Here is a 20,632-nt window from a genome sequence, read left to right on the forward strand (position 1 = left end):
AAACTGCCATTCACGCTGGTGAATACTGGACTGTGCCCACACAAAGGGCTCTGTTGGTCCCGATGAATGGAAAATGTTGCATATTTTGCTTCAGACAGGCTCGGTGATAAATGATTGAACAGTGTCTCTCTTCCTGACTTCCCTATCCCACTGGGTCTGTCGGGCTAAGCACACATTTTGTGATTACGAAAATTCTCCTTTTTTATTGGTTGCTTTATCATGAGGTGTAAAAGAAAAATGTTTTTGTTTACAACGACATTTGGGACATTTAGTTTTCACCCTTCAAAGAGTTATTTGAATATACTAAAAATGGTATCAATAATTCAGCCCAGACTCACTAAATAAATCAATATTCAGCATGAATCGCAACCAATAAAAAAATGTAATTGGCGTTTAACAGCATTAACTAGTATCTCTCTCCACAGCCTCCTTAAATGCAACGGGTAGTGCAAGCCTGATGGAAGACAGGCTATCCTCTGTTTCAGATGGTTAACACCCACACACCCCTAAACACAACACAATGCAGTTTCAGTTCCTCTGTGGGTGCCGAGAAATAGTTTTTCCAAGGAGGGGTTTTCCTACAGAGGCAGGGAGCTGGCTCTTTTACACTTCAACACTTGTCTATGTCACCTCAAAGACATGTTTTCTGCTGACGCACTAAATGACACACTAAATAAAGGACATGGCTAAATCCCAGGTTCATTCATCTAACACAGGACAGATCAGTCTGCTTCAAGTGGAGTTTTGCTTCCTGTTGACTCACCTTTCCTGACATTGAGATGGTCTCCTTGTTGATCGACATGTCCATGCTCTCTGACGCCATGCTGCCTGCATTAGAGTACCGTTTGTTTATGATCCCTCCAGTGATATAAGGCGAGACGGCCTCTGCGTTTTTTCGCGTCGATGTCCGCTTCATTAGGCTACCATTCGGCTCAGAACGATGTGTATGCACTGGGGTAGCAGCAGAGGAGGGCGCAGGAGTGGCTGTCGGAGTGACAGTGGGAGTTGGGTCCGGAGTTGGGTCCGGAGTTGGTAAGCCTCCGTTAGCCACAGCTTTGCTCTCGTCCTCGGTCACCTGGACCTGGGGCAGCCCAGGGTCTGTTGAGTCTATGATGATGTCAACATGTTCCTCAGATGCCTCCGGCTGGAGAGGTGGTGGCTGTTCCGTCTCTGGGGTCTCCTCGGCAACCTTAAAATTCATTTTAACATTACTATTGAATACGCCACAGTCGATACAATTTCATTTTCTAAATCTGAAACTTCAAAGAGCACCTTTTCCTCCGATGTGGGGGTACTCTTCCCATCCTCGATACCCGAATCCGAGCTGGAGGTCTTGGTTGAGGCCTCGCTCTCAGATTTCTCAGACTCAAGAATGACATCATCGGCCAGTTTGTCATCCAACTCTTCTGGATCCTTTGGAGGGAGATTCTGCCGTGCTAGGGGAACAGGGACCACCATGATGGGGCCCGGCTGCTCCTGTGTTGGTGTATCGGCCTCGGCCTCCTTCCTAGGTAGAGGTATTGGAGTGGTTTGGGCGGTCGTGTTGGGGCTCGGGTTCTCCACAGACTGGTCTCCTTCCAAACTGGCCTGACGAGGAGAAGAGTATTGTTGTTATGCGCTCATGTGACAAAACATTTGATGTTCCAAGTCATTGGTGGTCTATCAAACGTTTAGTTTCAACTGAAATCACACTTAGTCATCCCTGTTTGTAGTCAAAAATAATGTCAACATCTTTTAAATGAAAAGAATAAAAGGGGTATTTGGGTAAATATCAGAAATGCCTATTTCCTTAGCAGGAAAGTTAGTGTGATGTGTTAACTTGGTGTAGCAAGCTGCTGGCTCAGTGTGACCGACTACCCTGCCTGTGACAGAATGCTAATGTTACCGTGCTATGCAAGGTTTAAAATAAGGTCTCCGTCTACTTAGACGGATACTGGAACGATATTTAGCCAAATAAATGTAAACATACGGTACGCCAATAATAAAACCAAGACATTTAAAATAAAAATGTCCTTTTGGTTTACAGAGCAGCTATGTATGCTGTAGCAGACACAGCAGCTAAGTCTTTTAGGCCTTTAACCTTTGCTTTTGTAGGAATGCCGTCATTCCTGTTTGGACTGTTTCTTCTCACACTACAGCTAAGATGGCTATCTAATCTGTAACACAAATAATTAGAGGGGTGAGAAGTCTGTGTAAATCATGGCTGAAAACCAGGGACGAGTGTTTTTAAAATGGCATTATTAACAAGAATTGTGTGGCAAAATAAAGCAGTGGATAATCAAATTGGAAAGCCAATCCCGAATAAAACTGCCAATAAGAATCAAATAAAAAGATCAAAATCTAGAAGCAGCATTCAGACAAGTAAAACAGTCTACAAGCCACGGACACAGATAAATAAGAACATTCTTAAACTATCAAAGAATAATAACACTCACTAAAGGATCGACTAATATACTATACAACACCAGCAACCAGAAGGGAAAGTATAGTGTTTCTGCAGTCATTATAGAAATTCTCAGAAAGAGGCCATTTTCACAATTTTGAATCAAATTACAGAAGGTTCCAGACGAGTGTTAGAAATGGAAATGAGGGACTTTTATGGTCTGTAATTGTAAACACCACTGAAGACAAGTTATTTCAGAATTATGTGCACAGCCATCAAACGGAGCAATTCCACTTCTCGAAATACCTCTCCGCTGTCTTCCACTCAGAGGTACAATACCATCAGACGTCTTTATGGTCTGGAAAGAGCAGTGATTTCCTAGTTTCAAACTGCATTGTTACCATGGTGCCAAGTTACTCACCTAAATGAATTTAGATGACACTAACTTTTGACATTAGGGAGGGAGAAATAAGTGGGCAAACAACTTTTGTGGAGAGAAAAACATCCGTGTCTAACACATTTGTCTGGTAACCGCTTCCTGTTAGAATGAGTATTTCTAGGGTCTTCTATCACTGCGAGTCTACAGAATAGAAACAAAACAATGTGAAACCTAAAATAATGTACTCCATCAGGGGTCGTTAGGTGACAGCGTTTCTATACAGGAGCAAGGACGAAGGCGGCACCTATTTTTAAACTTGTGTGGGTGTGGGTGAATGCCAGTATTCCGGTTTCTGTTCCGTTGTTTGTGCTGAGGGCAGGAGGTAAACTGCACTCTCATACTACTGTATCTCACTTTCTAATCTTATGCCCTCTGTGTGGAGTTATGGATGGCTGGAAGGCCAGGTTTACCACAAAATGCTATTCAAAGTGGTCAACAAGCAAATACTTCAATATACTGCATGTGCAGGTAAATGCATAACTTTGACTGATTATTTGCACGAGTTTCAGGGACACTAAAACAAAAGGCAACACGTCTGATTGTGCAAGTCAGATCACAACAGTTACTGTCCCATTATTGACTCAGTAAATCCCGATCACGTGTACTCTTACAACCCAACCCATGGACTGCCCAGTCTCCTTTTGGAAACAAACAATGATGGAGAAGAAAATGAATAGACAGAAAAGAGGGAGAAAAAAAAAAGGTTGAGGTTTGGTACCACTGTGAGCTCCATGGCGTCGTCCTCCTCTCCTTCCTCCCTATTGTCCTCTATTTCCTCCATGACTTCAGCCTTGGCCTCGGCCACCAGCTCCCGCAGCGGACGGTTAGACGTCACCGATCTCACAAAAGGGTGCTGTGGATACGGGACAGAGGTGAGATGGTTAATTAATTAAAAGTTAAAATGCACAGTGACTGGTGCTTGAACAGCAAAACCAGTGTCTTACAACTTGTTGTTCCCCCTTTCATTTCATTTCATTTCATGCATCAAATTCTGAAATCCGCTTGTAAACACGACAACAAGGGAAGAAAAGTAAAAGGCCAGAACACTAACAACCATAAAACAATTTTAGCTGGGGGCCAACTAAACGCATTTTCCATGGATCTGAATATCATTAGACCGTGAGACGATTGCTTGAAGGATGCTGCCAGTACTAAACTGTTAATGACAAAGTAGGAATAAGATAAGAAACAGATGAAGGTAGGCTATGGAAACAAACAGAATGCTGCTGAAAATAAAGTAATTACAGTCGGATACATAAAGTTGCCCATGGGGCTGCGAGAGGCTACAGGACACTTTCACTGCAGGGGAAACTCTATCTGCCACCTGCCTGTTCCTGCACAGCTACAACAATAGTGGCTCTACAATACAACTTTCCCTTTAATGGCACACTGATGTACTGTAGCACTGCTCCATCGAACATCATGCTCCTTAAAAGCCGGCCAGCTTTACTTTTACAGCTGCTAAAGAGAAAATGTGTGTTTTGGCAGAGTGCAAATGCGGCACTAATAAGCTGAGTGCAAGGAGAATAAAAAGCTAAATTAAAAGTTGAGTGCAGCTGATCATCAATTATTCAGATGCTTTGCACTGCCGTGTAATTTAATTGGAACAGCTGACAGAGGGAAAAGGCTACAAGTGGTGCTGGACCATGAAGTGTGCATAAGTCGGGGTGTGTTTGCACATTTATTGAACACAGTTGTTTGTGTGCATGGGTTTGTCCTCGAGGACTGCATTATGCTTCAGCTTTCAACTTCTCGAATGACTAACAACAGCCTGCTATTGTCTGATGAGTCAGGCCAAAACAATTATTACACCCCCAGTGGAAATATGAATATAAGAGTATGAAAAATATTAGATTTGTTCCAAATACCATACACACACACACACAAGCAGATATGGATATTAAATATTCAATTTAAATGTAAACATAGAATTGGAATCTAAAAATGTATAAATAATTCCCACTTGGCCTTCCTTATTTATTACAGAAGAGTAATGTTATGCTCGATTATCAAAAACAAGCTGAGCAACTGTTTTAGAGGAGAGCTGCACTGGTTCATTCAAGACAGTTCACCTGAATCAGACTGCAACAACCGCGCTACCACTTCCTGAGTATACACTCCAACGTGCTGAGAGATCAGCCATCACACGGTTAAAGCCATACGAACCTGTGGCGGTATGAAGTGAGGTGAACAAATGCTGGGACTTCAACATTTGCAGCTTCACTGAATGCTCCAATAATACTTGAAAGAGTGTGTGACGCTTAGATGAGTGTAAGGGTGTGTGTGAGTGTGAGGGTACATGCATTTAAGGGCAAAGGTAAATCAATAACCCAGTACCTGTGCATAGGCCATCTACTCTAGGACTATCTCAAATATATCAACAGTAAAATGCCTTTAAGGACTTTCTTAAGGATAGAGTTTTAGACGGAAATTCTTCAAAGCCGAGAATAGTCAATTATTCCCCAGATTATGAAAGATGTTTTTGTCCAGTATCCACTACTGATCTAAGCCTACACTGTTTAGTAAAAACCCCTCAGGCACCATTATAAAACCAACAGTAGTCTGAGATTTCAGCCTCCAACCGTTTATTGTAACAAGTGAATTCCGACCTCCCATGCTTAGGCTAAACACAGCTTCCTTGATGCATATCAAAGAGGAAAAAAAATGGCAAACAGTGTGATATTTATGCCCTGTTAAATCTAGCCATGTTTTTTTTACTGCCACTACGGATTAAGATGTGGATCAGTGGAGCCTATGTCCTCTCTTTTAGGTTTCACGTTGCTTTTGGACCCAAAGAGGCCTGTGATTTTGGGTCTTACATGCTTGGCTAGGCGTGAAAAGGTTAAATGTGAACAATACGGCCCATTAGGGGACCAGAGGAAGGGGCGGCATGAAGGCAGAATTACCTGTGAACCACCGACAGTGCGCTGTGTGTGTGTGTGTGTAGTTGTACTTCTGTTTTTGTAAGGATAAATCTGAGTTTTAGACCTTGAGTGAGCACATTTTTGGTCATTCTTCACTTCATGAAGGGTGGTTCAGAGGTTAAGACTTGCTTTTAAGGTTATAATTAGGTTACGTTTGGGGCAAGTTCTGGTGTTAGACAAGTAGTAATTTTGGTCGACATAAATAATATTGACTTGACTTTTATTTGCCCAGATTTTGAAATATCTGTACAATCCACAGACCTCACAGAAAATACGTTTTTTACTGAAAAATAGTTCCTGTGAAAACTGTCGTTAGCTTCGTCCGTGGGACACAATGTTTAAAAGATGCTGTTCTGGAGTAATAAGGGTAGTAATTCTGGAGTAATAAGGTTCTGGAGTAATAAGGGTATTTATTTTCTATGATTTCTAAGCATTGGAGATAATGATATCCTTCGAATGTGTAGGTCACTAAAAATATATGTATGATGATGGTCTGTTCAGACTGGACTTGAGTGTTGACCTGAAGAAGGTGTAAATTTAATCTGAATCAAATCGGCGGGGCAAACTACGATAACTAACTTCCTGTTGTTTTTAACACTGTCGTGCACCTGTCCCCTTCACCTCACACCCTCCCTCAACTACTCTCCTGCAACCCACTGGAGAAGCGTGCCAAATACTCGCATGGTTAAATTTCCTGACATGCAGACGTGTGGTAATCAGTATCCAATATGATACAGGAATGGAAGCTACACCAAAAACACTGTAGAAAGTCCTGGCCATGAGAAACTACGTGGGAGGAGAAACTATATTCAGTGTAATGAGTACAAGTCATCCAGATGGTTTCCCACCAGCCACAGTGACTGATACTGTGTCATGTTGTTTTGTAAACATTTTTTACAAGCACACATGCGGGACAGACACAAGGCAAGAGTGGCAAACTGTTTCAAACGAACACCATCTTAGAAACGCCTGATGACAAAGACTTTATGAATTTTGTCCTTTTATTTCCTGTCGTCAGTTGCACACACACCTCACACAGTTTAGCACCTAGTCCTTAAATATGATTTATTGTAATCCTCATGTTCACTTCCTGCACTACATCTGTTTTTAATATCCATACACACACCAACGAATAACAAAGTCTGACCTAAAACTTGTCACATAGACCGATGGTAACTTCCAGTAAACTGAATTGAATGCCATCTTTTCAAAACCATCTACAGTAAATACTATCTGACAGCCGTTAGGAGCAGCAGGCATGATAAACATCTAAAACCTCCAGCACGGCACCAAAAAAACGAACCGCGCCCGTCTCTTCCCCCCCCCCCCACCACTGGAGAGCACATGCAGAATTCCCAGTGGGCCCGGGGTCTAGGATTTTCATCTCTGCCTCTCTCTAATTTGCCCGAGGTGGCAAGCTCAGGGTAATCCAGACATAGTATTGGCTGAGGGTGGGAATGTAAATAGCTGGCGTTCCCTCAGCTGTGGGACATAGACAGGAAACTGTGGCTCTGAATTTTAATAGACACTGTGCTCGTGCTTTAATCCACACCCTGTTCACTTTCTCTCTCGTTTTTTCTTGCTCCGTACTTTGAAAAACTTGTGTCAGAATTCATCCTCAGATGTTATTGTTTACCGTCATCAGCCTCTCAGAAATATCCTAGCAATCTAAAATCTTTGGCACAAAAACCTCCATTGTCCTTAAGATGAAAATGGTGCTTCAAAAGTGAACGATTCTTATGGTCCTGAATGTTTACTCCCCCTCCATCCTTCCCTTTTTTTTTAGCTTTGTTCTTTCACTTTCTTTCACTTAACTTTGTATTCCATCCTTCTCCTTTTCTGCCTGCTCAACTTCTTCCCCACTCTTGTACACCGCCTTCCATTCCCCTCCCACTCACATGCCAGTGCCCTCCACGGGGGCACCGCTCATTTCCCTGGCATAGATCACTCCATTCAGGTCTTAAAATAGAAGATTAAAAGGCCCCGTATATGTGTGTCTGTGCAAGATAAGGACAGAGCGAGGACAATGTTCCATCATATATCAAAGTGCAGCTTTGTGTAACATCTGCTAGGTTATAATTGCACATTGCATCAGAGCCTACCTCTGTGAGTTGTGCTACAGTCGGACGAGTCTCTGGGTTTTTGTCCAAAGCCTTCTTCAGGAAATCTTTAAACTCCTGTGACCTTGAGAGAATACAAGACAACAGTATTAATAAAGGGGGATGAAGGAATAACTACAACATAACAAAAAATGTGAACAAAACTTTTGTTGTGGGTCATTTTAGTGCACAGCTGTGCTTTGTACAAGAAAGCATTCAACAGGAATGATGAGTGGGCTCCACATCCCTTTCAGCACCTGATTTTTGGAGCACTAAATTTGCTGCAATGGAACATTCAGACTCATGAAATTGAAAAATTACAGTTTGGCACTCGCTTAAAACCTGAGTTGTTGCTATAGATGTGGAAATGGCTAAATGGGCTGCAGGCAGAGAGGGGGAGGACGATGTGATACATAGAGTGTCTAAATTACAGGAAACAATGTGGTATTGGAGTGAAAAAAAGATGACTCAGTGAAATCCAAAAAAATATATAAAAGCCCCGGTCCATGTATCATAATGTATGAGAATAATGAATCATGGATTGTAAAAACGTTTTATTTTCATGGAATCAAATTTCCTGGTTAGAATATTCCTGTTGTCTCTTGCGTTGTATTATATGGTACATGTACCTCACAGCGTACAGCAGCTAATTCAAATTCCTTTGTAATGGATCCTCACCATTTGTGCGGCTGCTCCAGGGTGGGAGGCTCCGACTTGGCGATCTTCAGCAGCACCCTCATGGGGTTGAGCTCATGGTGCGGGGGTTCAATCTGGGCAAGCTCAATCAGAGTGATCCCTAGAGACCAGACATCCGCCTTGTAGTCGTATGGAGCATCCTTCATTGTCTCACACATTACCACCTCTGGGGCCATCCTGAGACAGAAAAAAAAAGGGACCATTTACATGGTGTAGGACACTGAATCCTTAATTTAACTAAAATGCTAACAAGCGAATGCACTTTTATTTACGCAACATTTATCCTCAAAACATGCTTAGTAGGAATAGTCAAGCTGTAGAGGTGAGTTTTCTCCTCGAGCATGCCATTTAGTATATAATTAACTTATGTGTGTTAATGTTTGCATGTATACCTTTGCAGTATGTCACCTGTCTGGATGAAATGTGTGTAGAACTGTGTTTACAAGAGGAGGGTATTCAAAAGTGAAGCACACATATTTGTTCATAGTTTTAACGTCCCACGATGGTCCTCAAATGGCAACATGGGATCACTGACCTTTAGAGGCAGTTCATAGGTCTTGCATGCATGCAGAAATTGCAACGCAACAAGTGACAGAACTAATAAGTAACTCAACTTGTTAAGATTTTACCTATCATGTTGTAAAAATCGGTTTTGCCAAATCAACACAGCTAGTCATATAAAAAAAATAAAACAGTCCCAACATGATTCAATAGTTTCTGATACCATAAAGATACACGTGTGGTATTTACAACAGTTTTATCTGAGCAGCGCCAGCGAGGGACTAACTGCTGATTACTGCGGTGGGGATAAGGAGCGTTCCTCATCTCTCTTATTCACTATTTTGCAGGTGTAAACATCAAGCACACTTTCTCCAATCAGCGCGTGTTTGCTGACAATCTGCATAATTGCTCTCTAACCCCTGAGCTCTTAAATGTACTCAAGTGCAAAGAAACATATGTGCTCCCCATTGTTTGTTGACTTTACTAATCAGCGCATTCAAGGGAAAAGTATACAACAACCCGTCTGCAATATTCTTTTCAGGATCAAAAGAAAAATGAGGGCACGGCCACGTTTCTATTGGGCTTGGGTGTGTTCCTGATGGATGCTAATCTGTGGTAGTCAATGGTTAACGGGCTGCATAACTGGGACAGTGGAACAAGGTTCTCTGTGGAGGTATAGAGGAGAGAACCAACAACATTAAAGCACCAAGTTGAGGTGTTGGGTTGAATCGAGTGCTGCAGGAATGAGTCAGCATTTTTGTACTTCCGGTTCTCTCGACTTGAGCTCAATGGGGTTGTTTTTGGGGGTGGGTATTTGGTTAGATGCCTAAAAAAATGTCTGTGGTTAACACAAGCTTAGGAGGTTTCAACAGTTTGGTCTACAATATAAAATTGTCAGTAAGTATCCCAAATGGGAAGTTTGAAGCTTTTACGTGTCTTAAAAAAAAAGGAGGATTGTTAACAAGACATGACATGAGACTACAAAACACCTTCATGTTTTTCTTTTTATTATCATAAAAGTAGTGTACATTTGTGAAGATTATCTTGCTGAACAAAACATGTAAGTATCATAAATGTATTTGCCACCTAGCTTACTTTATGCAGTAATCCAAAATCCAGTTTTAAAAAATCCCATTGGCTTTCTCGTTGGGGGAAAACTGTGCGATACCAACTTCCAGGGTTGACCTACAAAAGTGTGTGTGTATATTCAACATCATGTGTTGTGAGTGACAGGAAATTTGTTCCCAAAAAGCCATAATCCCCTGCTCATATAGCTCATGTAGGGATGGTTCATATGTCTACAGTTAGAGATTTTGCTGCATGGTAAATATATTAGTACATTGCAGACAATTAGGCTGTTTGGATTTAGAGGATGTTGGATCAATTTGATGAAATATCTTAATTAAAAAAAAAAAAAACAGAAGCTTTAATCCATTCTAAGACCATGCATAGCTATTTCCCTTAGTGCTCTGATGTAGAGTAATGTTTTACTCACCAATATGGTGTTCCAATGAAAGAATCTCTCCGTTGTAAGGTTTTGGTGTTTTTCGCAGATACTCCAAAATCAGCTACAAGAATGAAGAGAGACCAGAAAACAAAGATGACGTCAGATAGTTGAAAGAAGTTCACTGGAGACATTTCAGAGGGACTAAAAGTAAAGACTTCCATTTTTTGTCTCCCTTTGTAGTTGACAAATAGTTTGTAGCTTGTAAAACTCTCATGCCATTGAGACACAAAGCCAGAATCATTGAGTTTATAGCAGTTAGGTTTCCCAAACAAGCTGCCCCCATTTCCTGACATGACCCTCAGATTACAGGGGTGTTGTTTTCACTTTGGCTGAACATGTGTTTTTCTCTGCGAATAAGAATATTACGTGTGGCATGCCCAGGGTTCAGTACTTGGCAGAGGCCTATACTCACAAGGCAGCAGGCTGACTGCTTCAATTACAAACTGGCATGTTCTATTACGGGGACTTAAGTGACTGTCTTGGTTTCTGCAGACTACAATTCAAATATCTTTGACTTTACAGTCAAATATATAATTTTAGACTGTTGCAGTCTAAACTTTTGCAGAAAGAACGTTTACTTTATACAAAGTCAATAAATGTCACTACCGCTGTTATCGTTCACCAAAAGTTAAAACATGGATACCCTGAAGGATGAAACATATTTAGGAGGAATCATACCAATAAGGGTTGGCCTTATAAACCCAGGGGTTCAAATACACTTCAGTACATTCTGTATCACTGGGTTTAACCTATGTTCCTTTGAGTAATCACGAAGGGTGCGTCTCTCAAGAAGCATTATTATGATTATACACAAATATTTCTACCATTCACACCTAAAGGTTCCCATAATGCACCACTCAAAGTCAGGAACTAAACGAGTGCACAGTAACAGGGGTTTCAGTGGAAAACCCCTTCAAACATGCCAAGGATTCAGTGATTTGATCTTAATCATTTTACGTGGAGTACATTGCATTGATAAAGCAGCATGAACAGTTGCTTACGTTTTTTATAACCATAAGGCAAACAGTTTACAACTGTACATAGCGTTAAATGCCTTGTATCAGAGGTGGATAAAATGCATTTGGCCGGGCCTCAGAGGAAGATAATTGCGAACTTGTTTGAATTAGCGTGTAGTTAGATACGTTTGGAGACTGTAAATGAGTCAGTGTTATGACTTAATGATTCTAAAGAGGCAACTCCCAGTGATTATAGTGAACTGTGATGTCTTAGGGAGGAATGTAAAGCAGTGGAAATGGACTTCAACAAGAAGTACAAGTCCAACTCACAGAGCACAGTGGCTGACAAAATGTGTCATTTGAAATTGAAGAGAAATTTCAATAAAACCATGCACCAACCAAACATTTGGTATCAAATAAACTACAAAAAGCAGCCAGTTTCGCAAGGAAAGCAGCTCCATAATATGATGCTCTGAGCAGTTTACAGTTACTCTCCACTGATTATTTTAAGATTGTTGGTCATCACAGAGTCAAAGAGAGTACAGAGAGTAAAACACCATGCAGTCAAAAGAGCCCAAATGTCAGGCAGCCATTTAGAAACAAAATCTGCACTTCCTTAACGTACTCTTACATAAAGCACATTAAAACACAAGTTTCCCTTTCCTGGAAACTACTCTAAACCAAAACTTGTTGGCCAATGGGTTGGATCAACAACTTCAGCTGTGCAATGCGAAGAATGTGGAGAACTCTTCAAAAAAACAATAAATGAAAATATGCTTTTGAAAATGCAGTTTTCCCTTTAAATGCCCACTTTTGATCCTCCTACAGCCCCGCAGGCGGAGGGCGTGTGTGTGCGTGTGTGCGTGCGAGACAGCATACATGTGGCTGTATTTGTGTGTTCAGCCCATATACCTCAGCCACATGCATGTAAACCAAAGAAACAACAGAGAAGTTCCAGAGAGAAACCTGTATCTATATCTAAACCCTTACCCAGTTTGATGTCCCCATCCAGCATGAGGAGGATGTTACCAGCCTTCAGGTCTCTGTGGATGATCTTTATGCTGTGGAGGTAATCCAGAGCTTCCAGCATCTGGCGACAGACCACCTTAATCTGCGGCTCCGTCAGCCCACGATCCAACTCTGATAAGCGCAGGAGAGGAGGAGGCAGGAGATAGAGGGGTTAATTATGTTAGCAGGGGAGAGAGGTCAAAACGAGAGGGAAATACAAGGGAGAGTTGAGAAAACTCGCTGAGAGGGTTCAAAACCCATTTTGCACGCCTCGCAGATTCCACATTCATTCACTAAGTCTTGAGGACTGATGTGGTGTGTGAACTCCGCGGAGAGAAAACAGAAAAAAGGTAAACCTGTGATGATATCACTGACGTTTCTCAGATGGTGTTGCTGGAGGCGTAATCCCAGATCAGAGAAGCTTTCATGCATCCAAGCTAGTCCTGCCCTGCAGACTTTATTCTACTGTGTCTGTGTTTGCTTAGCTGCAGTTGGGGTACAGACAGTTATGAGGATGTGGATCACCATGTAAAAACAGACCAGGGGGTTTTCCCACAACCGGAGGACTTCAACGTGTCTGACTGCTTTCTAGATCGTTCAATGCCAGACTGGTGAAGAATGTAAATGATCATGTATGGAACGGACTTTTGTTAAATGTTGTTTCCTTAATATTTAACTTCCTTAAAGTCACACTGCAGGGGTAGTCCCAGCACCGCCGCAGGTGTGGAACTTTACTCTCGTGACAGGGGAGGAAGGTGAAGTGCTTGTGAAAACATTTATATCGAGAGAGAGCAAAAAGACAGAGGCCTACCTAGCATTATGGCATCCACAGCACCTCCGGGGCAGAACTCGATCATGATCTGAGGAATGAAGGGGAGGGGGGGGGGGGGGGGGATGAAACTTGACCCAGCTTTATGAATATACAGTACAAACATAAAATTTTCTTTTTCAGGGATTTATATGTAGCGACAGGCAGAATATATCACTTCACATAAGCAGCACTTGAACAATTAGTATGTCCACAATTATCACATAAGCATCTTTGAAATACTTCCCATTCTATCACATCTCAAATCATCACTTTCACTGTAATGCAAATTGTAAATGTTGTCAAATACGGTTGATGAATCGTTTGCGATTCTGTGGCTAGAAACATTCAGCACTGACGGACCATAAAGGTTTGGCACTGAACTTGAGTAATTTATGAAGACCTTAAATGAAGTGTGGCAGTTAAATGAGCTCAAGTTAATTAATACCGTAAGCATAAACACTACCAATGATGATGAGTGCAAAGTTAAACACAAATTGGTAGTGCAACTCTAGTTTATTACCCACAACTATTTTTTAGATTTTTTTGCTCTTCATCAGTTAAACACTCTTTGACATCTGTGGTGAAAGTACTACAATACACACACTTTGCTAAGTGGACAGCTGGATTGAGACTGAAGTGTGTGATGAACTGTCTGGCACACACATAAATACCAGTTCTGCAGTGAAGTAAAACACACAGAAAGAGAGAGAGATAGAAAAATATTAGGAGAACACACTCCCTAAATGGTGGCTTGTTGGCAAACAGCAACTTCCAACAATTTCATTTCCTCTCCTTACATAGTCAGCCTCTCTCTGACATGCACACGCCTGTTAGAAAAACCTCTAAAATGTTTCATTCTAGTAGAGTGGGCCCAAAGAAAATAAAGCCACCACAGGATTTTAGACTAAAAATCAATAGGTTTGTGTTCACAGCAAACCTGCTGTGTGACGTCATTCTTATTTAATCATCAGAGTCCTGCTTGCTATGACAACACTGTCAGAAGAGTCAACCTGGTAGTGGACAGGGTGTGGAGTTTCAGTCCTGACAAAGCCATACAAAGAATTATTAAGTACAAGAGGTGCAAACACCCCAGGTAAAGATGACTATGAGAAACTCTACATACCTCCGTGCACACGCAGTTAGATGAAGACACACACACACACACACACACACACACACTCAAAAGATGAGGAATGTCTAGCCTGGCATGCAGCTCTCCCGGTGAAACAATGTTCTTTTGTGAAGTTTGGATTGACAAACCCATTAGTCTTGTGTTTTGTCACCAGTTATCAAGTATGCTTCATTCCTTCAACATCTCTTTTGAATGACAGACTGCAGGGAGACAGTTTGGCCTGTGTGTTACACGCTCTAATGCTTCCACGCTTTAAACATACTGTATCACAAAGATCAGCCCTCAGTGTTTGACCTCTGTTTCCTAAATCAAAGCTATGACTTAAGTTCTATTAAAGCACTGAAAACTTTATTCTGAAACACTGAATATTTGTGTCCAAATGAGAAACAACGGAAATTAGATTTAAATTGCAAATTAGTTTTAAAAAAAAACTCTATCGCTCTGCTTTATTTGGATATCATTTGTGTGTGGTTTGAGATTCTGATTTTTATTTTGTTCAATTTGGATTGGTCTAGAAATGCAGAAGGTGACATTACCTTTTTTTCATCATAGCCACGCCCACTTCAAAGAAGAGCACAGAAAGATTTTATTCAAAAGAAAAGTTGGTTCAAGATTGTTGTTCATGTTATTCATGTTTTATCAACATCTGACACAAAAACCCATCATCGGTTGGGTTCATATAGTACCCCATTACTTTACAGTAAGAAGACATTTTTACATTACCTGGACCAAATTTACATTTATATTTGAGACACATTGAAATGTAGATTGTTAAAATGTGTTTTCAACTCTCCCTGCAGTGCTGTGTAAACACCGATAAAGTTTTAAAGCGCTCCCGGAGTGAGGTTTATTTCACATTTCAGCGCGAACCATTTCCGTATTCCTGCTCACCGCAAACCAAACACACCTTATTTCTAATTGTCCCGTTTAAAAACCGCCCACTGAATTAAATCAGCTGCCCTTCAGTAGCAACACCCTGTGCTACCCAACCTAAAACAGCTGTACACAACACCACTCTGTCGTAAGCAACTGGCTTGTGTTTCCGTGTCTCTGCAGTCAGGTTTGCTCTCCCTGCCTGGAACAGTTCTGGGTGACGTGGTGTGCTGCAGTGAAGAATGTGCCCCGACTGGTCAAGCCACATGCAAAGCATACCTACTATGGGCTGAACACACATGCAAGCACAAGCTTTGCCTATCTCACAGATGCACATACCACCCACCCCCCCCCCAAAAAAAATAAAACTGAATCAAATTGGACACAGCCTACAAAATAAGAAAAAGCTTTCAAATAAACGCAGCAGGCCCTGCTGATGCTGCAGTGTTCCTGTGATTCACAGCTCTGTACCTTCACAATGATTTCCCACCTCATTTCGTCAGAAGACTCGAGGATATAAAAGCCTATTTGCAAACAATGACCTGCTTGGAAGCGGCAGTATCGAATAAAGAAATATGAGCAAATCAAATCTGAATCACACCGACTGTTAAACATTGTCACACTGCGAACATGACTAATGCTTCAGCGATGTGTGTACATGAGGCGGTGCCAAAATAAAGACACATGTTGACTTTTATCAATTCGCTTTCCAGTGTCCTCAAAAGAGCTCCTAGCAACTGCAGCCAGTGACATTATGTAGACCACACTGTCAGCAAATATTGGCAAAGGTATAATAAAAAAAGATTGTAAATATTGAAAATAATTTCAACTTTACACTTTCTGACATGTTGACGGTGCATTTAATGGGTGAAACCAAACGTTTATATCTTCAATCTAAAAACTACATCCCTAATTTTGGTGTATAAAAGCTAAAAGCACATACTTACTGTGATACTACACCTACTTCATAAGACATTTCTGCTGGATCGCTAATCTGAAAACAGCTCAAAACGGCGAAAACAAACTTGTCACTTACTTATAGTGATAGTTAGCCATGCAGACAGCTATGTGGGTTTTTCATGGAAGCAGATGAAATTTTGTTCATGGTGCTCCTCAAAGCACGGAAAAAAATATACATTTTAAAAGTTGATAAGTTAAATCTACTCTTAGAAACAATGTCTCATTACTCCCATTACTCTCGGCAATGCAGACTTTCTATTTTAGATACTTTCCACCAGAGCAATAGTCCCTGTTAATTCCATTAGTATTTGGATGGCAGCGTAAATCCTAGGGAGGAATGTCTCAAAATAAAACAGACGTAATTGGGAAAATGTGTTATTTTCTCATTTGGGTAAACCAACCCTTTAATCAAGCAGGCTTTTTAACTATGCTTTTAAATGATGTGTGAAAGTTCTCTTCTGTGTTTATTGTCTCTCTTTTTCATCCGTTTAACAGCTCTCCCTTTTCCCTTTCTCTGCTCGTTCTACTGGGCGTGCTGATGTCAGCAGTCCTGTCCCCATGTTAAAGGCCCTCTTTTTCTCACGCTGTGGGCCCGGCTGCCCTTCAAGCCTTCAAGACCAGATTGTTCCTGAAAGGGAACAAACAGCCCTTCTCTCTCGCCGTCTCTTTCTTCCTCTATCCTTCTCTTACTCAGTAGAAAGCAGAACGGGTGGGTCAGTACTGGAATGCATCATCTCACCCCTCCCCGGTCCACCCAACCTGAGGTTACCGAGGCCTGACCGCCAACCACTGGGCTAATTGTTGAGATCCTGAGGCTAATGAGGTGCAGAGCTTGTTCACTTCGTCATGTTTTTATATAATTACTCTACACATAAGTCCATTTTGGCTGTGAGTTTCTATACTAACCCAGAAAAGTTGGTTGCTCTTAAAATACAGGCTGATCCACAGATAATGCAGAGATTGAGAGAATGTCTAAGACCTCAAATAAAAAGGAGACATTAGCTTGGAAGGGAAATAGTTAAGTAAAAGTTGACACCCTGAAGCCACACACACACACACACACACACACACACACACACACACACACACACATACACACACAGGAAGCATGCCGTTTCAATGTTGCAGGAAGGGATGTTTGTACATTTGATTTATCAGCACAAACAAAGTCTGACAGGCCAGCTATGACTGATGGAGGACATTCACCTTCCAAACTCAGGAATTCCAGCTGTGGCCAACACAACCACAACTAGTTCTGCTCTGGGGCATACCTGTGTGTGTGTGTGAGTGTGTGGAGGCAGAGACAGGTCATATCTAGATGGTTTGTCTGGTTTCAGTAGTGTGACATTTCGATGGTAATTTTAAGCATTCCTGGAGTTTGCAATGTTAGTCATGTTTTGCTGGTTATGATCCCCAAGATTTTCAATAAATCAAAGACTTTTTGATACAATTTATTCAATTTGTTTTCTCTTTGCAATAGCCATTCAATGTATTTGCTTCCAGTAACTATCTCTCTATGTAGTAGCTATCTTTGGTAGTTGCAGTGTGATCAAACAAAATCACTAATCCACATAAAAAATGTTCAACTGACAAAATATGGTGTGGCTTTTATTGTAAAGCTGTCACAAGAAACTATTCATGGTTTATACAAAAAAACAGTAATTTTAGGCATTTTTTGTCAGCAGATCATTTTTCATTTTTGCAAGGTAGATATGGAAGCAGCAGCCACACAGAGCCGTTAGACACCTCCTCTCCACAGCAAGGTAATGCACTTTACTGTGTGCCCTGCTGTTGTGTCAAAGACTACTGGCGCTGTGCATGGCATGAAATCAGACCAGGGTTGCAGATATTATTGACTGCTTTATCAAAACAATGCCAGTTTGTTCGGCTGAGCTGTAAACAGAAACACAAGTGGCTCTTCTGTTGTATTTCTGACCAAGTATCTGCTCAAGGAATGTCCGCTGTAGTAAACTGAACCTGCTGTTACCACTGAAACATGGGTGTTGCCCAATCCACTGCACTAAAATCTTACACATTTCAACTTATAAAATGTACCTATACTATTGTTTTAATAACTAAATAAGGGTGACTACTGGAAAACAACACAACAGTTACATCTAAACTGTACATCTATTCATAATAATAGAAGTGAAGGGTCGAAAAACAGAACACAACTATCTTTAGTCTTAACGCTGCCTTGTAATTCCTCAGATATTCTAGGTCGTGCCCCAGCATGAGGTCACTATTATTTTTCTTGGCCAGATAGAGAGGGAGATTACAGGGGGAGTTGAACACTTGACCCAATGAGCGAGCGTGGAGAGGGAAAATAGCTTGAGAGCAGAAAACACAAAGTTGAACTTTATCTTCCTTCTTGCTGTAACATCGGGGTGAGGATCGGGTCATTTCTGATGCATTATGTCACCCTGGAGACAATCCATTTCTCTTATCTTAATTATTCACCAGAGCTCTCATTGGTGGGATACATATACGCTGGATGGGATACTGTTGCAATAAAACAACAAGGCAGTCACAGATGGAGATGAGCCTGCCAGCATACATGGTTAGGAGGTTTGTTTTTCCGCTTCCCTGCTGATCCTTAAAGTTTGTGTGCTGTGGCTCTGCGTGGAAAGGATGCCAAGAAAGCTTGGTGGATGGACACAGGAACCCCTCAACACAGGGACAAGGCTACATCTTGTGAGGAGGGTACAGCTTGGACAGCAGATAAGGTTCCTTTGGTACACTATGCACTAGTTTAATATAACAGCAGCCTTGACCACAGTGTTCCCACATAGAAACTTACTGTCTGTTCCAAGTATAACTTCTTCCAAACTTAGCCTGTCAATTAAATTTTTATTTATTTGTTTGAATTTAAGCGCTATAATATGAAAACACAGATATGAGTGTTTTATCATTTTTCGGCAGACTTGTATGTAAGTGTTCTGTTGAGGGAAGGTGAAGCAGAAAGTAATGAAGGGTGTAGAAGTCTGTGGTTTACACTTTAAGCTGGACCAGATTCCTGTGACACCTACCCACAGTTTGTTGTCATGGTAAAATGCATCAAGCAGCTTGACAATGTAGCGGTGGTCACATTTAGCCAGGATGTCAATCTCAACGATGTAGTCCTCCAGCTCCTCCTCACATTTTGTCTCGATGACTTTGGCCGCAGCCAGAGCTCCTGTCTCCTTGTTCCTGGCCTGCAGAGACGGAGAAAGGGAACAACAGTAAATTCTACATGCCTGACTAATTTCTGCATGCGGTTTCTTTGTTATGCGCCAGGCTAAAAAGGTGGAAAATATCAAAATCAAACTGACAATATAAATCTGGAAGAAATAAAGTTAATTAGACCACCAAAGAATTAAAGACATCCAGCTTCTTGCATGTGCCGATCACTCTGCCAGCAGGACTCTTCTAGCCCAGATGAAGCCAAAGGGAATCCGAAACGTCAAGAAACGCAGGACCGCAATTAAGATGTCGAGTTAGATTTCGAGACAAAACAGGAAAGGAAACTCCACACCCTCGCTGAGCAACTGGGGTAAAAAAAAAAAAAAAGAGGAACCACAAAAGCAGTGTGGCTAAATTAAGGCCCACGCCTAGATGTTGGATTCCTAGTAATAAAGGGAAGCGAACGTAAACACGGGTAGATTGTTCAGTGCCGCATCAAAACATGCAGACCATAAAGGTGACTCAGAGTGAGGCACAAGGCGCCAAACACATGATGCCCATCCTTGAGTAAGAGAGAACGTTGTGAAAGTAGACTGATGGGGTTTTGTGGGTAAAAGCGACATTAATGCACGCCTGCAGACATAACCACACTGTCAGCGCCACAGTTGCAAAAGCACCACCGGGGACGAGCAAAGACTGAACATAGGAGTTGAGAAACACAGGCGGTTGTTCGGAGCCTCCAACATTGTCAGATCTTATGAAGTGACTCAAAAAAAGGGTAATGCAACAGCTCGCAAGCAATCAGGTGCAAAGTACTGTGCGTGTGTGTGTGTGTGTGAGAGAGAGTGTGAAAGGTGGTGTGAAAATATGTCTTGAAAGTGATATGCCATGGTGAGGAATGGAGGATGTACATGTGCACGTGTCCACCCGGTGACCTGTAGAAACACGACAGACTAAACAGCCCGGCGGGGGGTCCGATGCCTCCACGCTTTTACAGGGGCTGTGGGAAAAAACATCTGAATAAACAGAGCAAGGCTCGCAGCCACGCACACTCGTCAACTCATTCCGGTTGGCCGTGACTGTGTGTGTTTGTCAAACAGGAGGTCCGGAGAAGCCAAACCGCCCACGCACAGTCCGAGTCAACAGGACGTCTCCTCCTGCCACCAAATCATCCGTCATAC

At 41.7% G+C, this 20,632-nt stretch overlaps 1 protein-coding gene across 2 annotated transcripts in view; it reads right to left on the bottom strand.

Annotated features, from left to right (window-relative positions):
- stk10 (serine/threonine kinase 10) overlaps window positions 1-20,632 on the bottom strand; it is a 38,281-nt gene that overhangs the window by 8,085 nt on the left and 9,564 nt on the right. For both annotated transcript variants that reach the window (XM_079172094.1, XM_079172093.1), the window contains exons 2-10: window positions 19,319-19,483; window positions 13,325-13,373; window positions 12,496-12,645; window positions 10,538-10,610; window positions 8,524-8,718; window positions 7,849-7,930; window positions 3,541-3,675; window positions 1,273-1,587; window positions 764-1,189 (exon numbers count right to left, since the gene is read on the bottom strand). In XM_079172094.1, the coding sequence (XP_079028220.1) occupies window positions 764-1,189; window positions 1,273-1,587; window positions 3,541-3,675; window positions 7,849-7,930; window positions 8,524-8,718; window positions 10,538-10,610; window positions 12,496-12,645; window positions 13,325-13,373; window positions 19,319-19,483 (1,590 nt within the window). The remainder of the gene's footprint in view (window positions 1-763; window positions 1,190-1,272; window positions 1,588-3,540; window positions 3,676-7,848; window positions 7,931-8,523; window positions 8,719-10,537; window positions 10,611-12,495; window positions 12,646-13,324; window positions 13,374-19,318; window positions 19,484-20,632) is intronic.

This window comes from Pholis gunnellus (genome assembly GCF_910591455.1).
Source record: "Pholis gunnellus genome assembly, chromosome: 13".
NCBI classification, from domain to species: domain Eukaryota; kingdom Metazoa; phylum Chordata; class Actinopteri; order Perciformes; family Pholidae; genus Pholis; species Pholis gunnellus.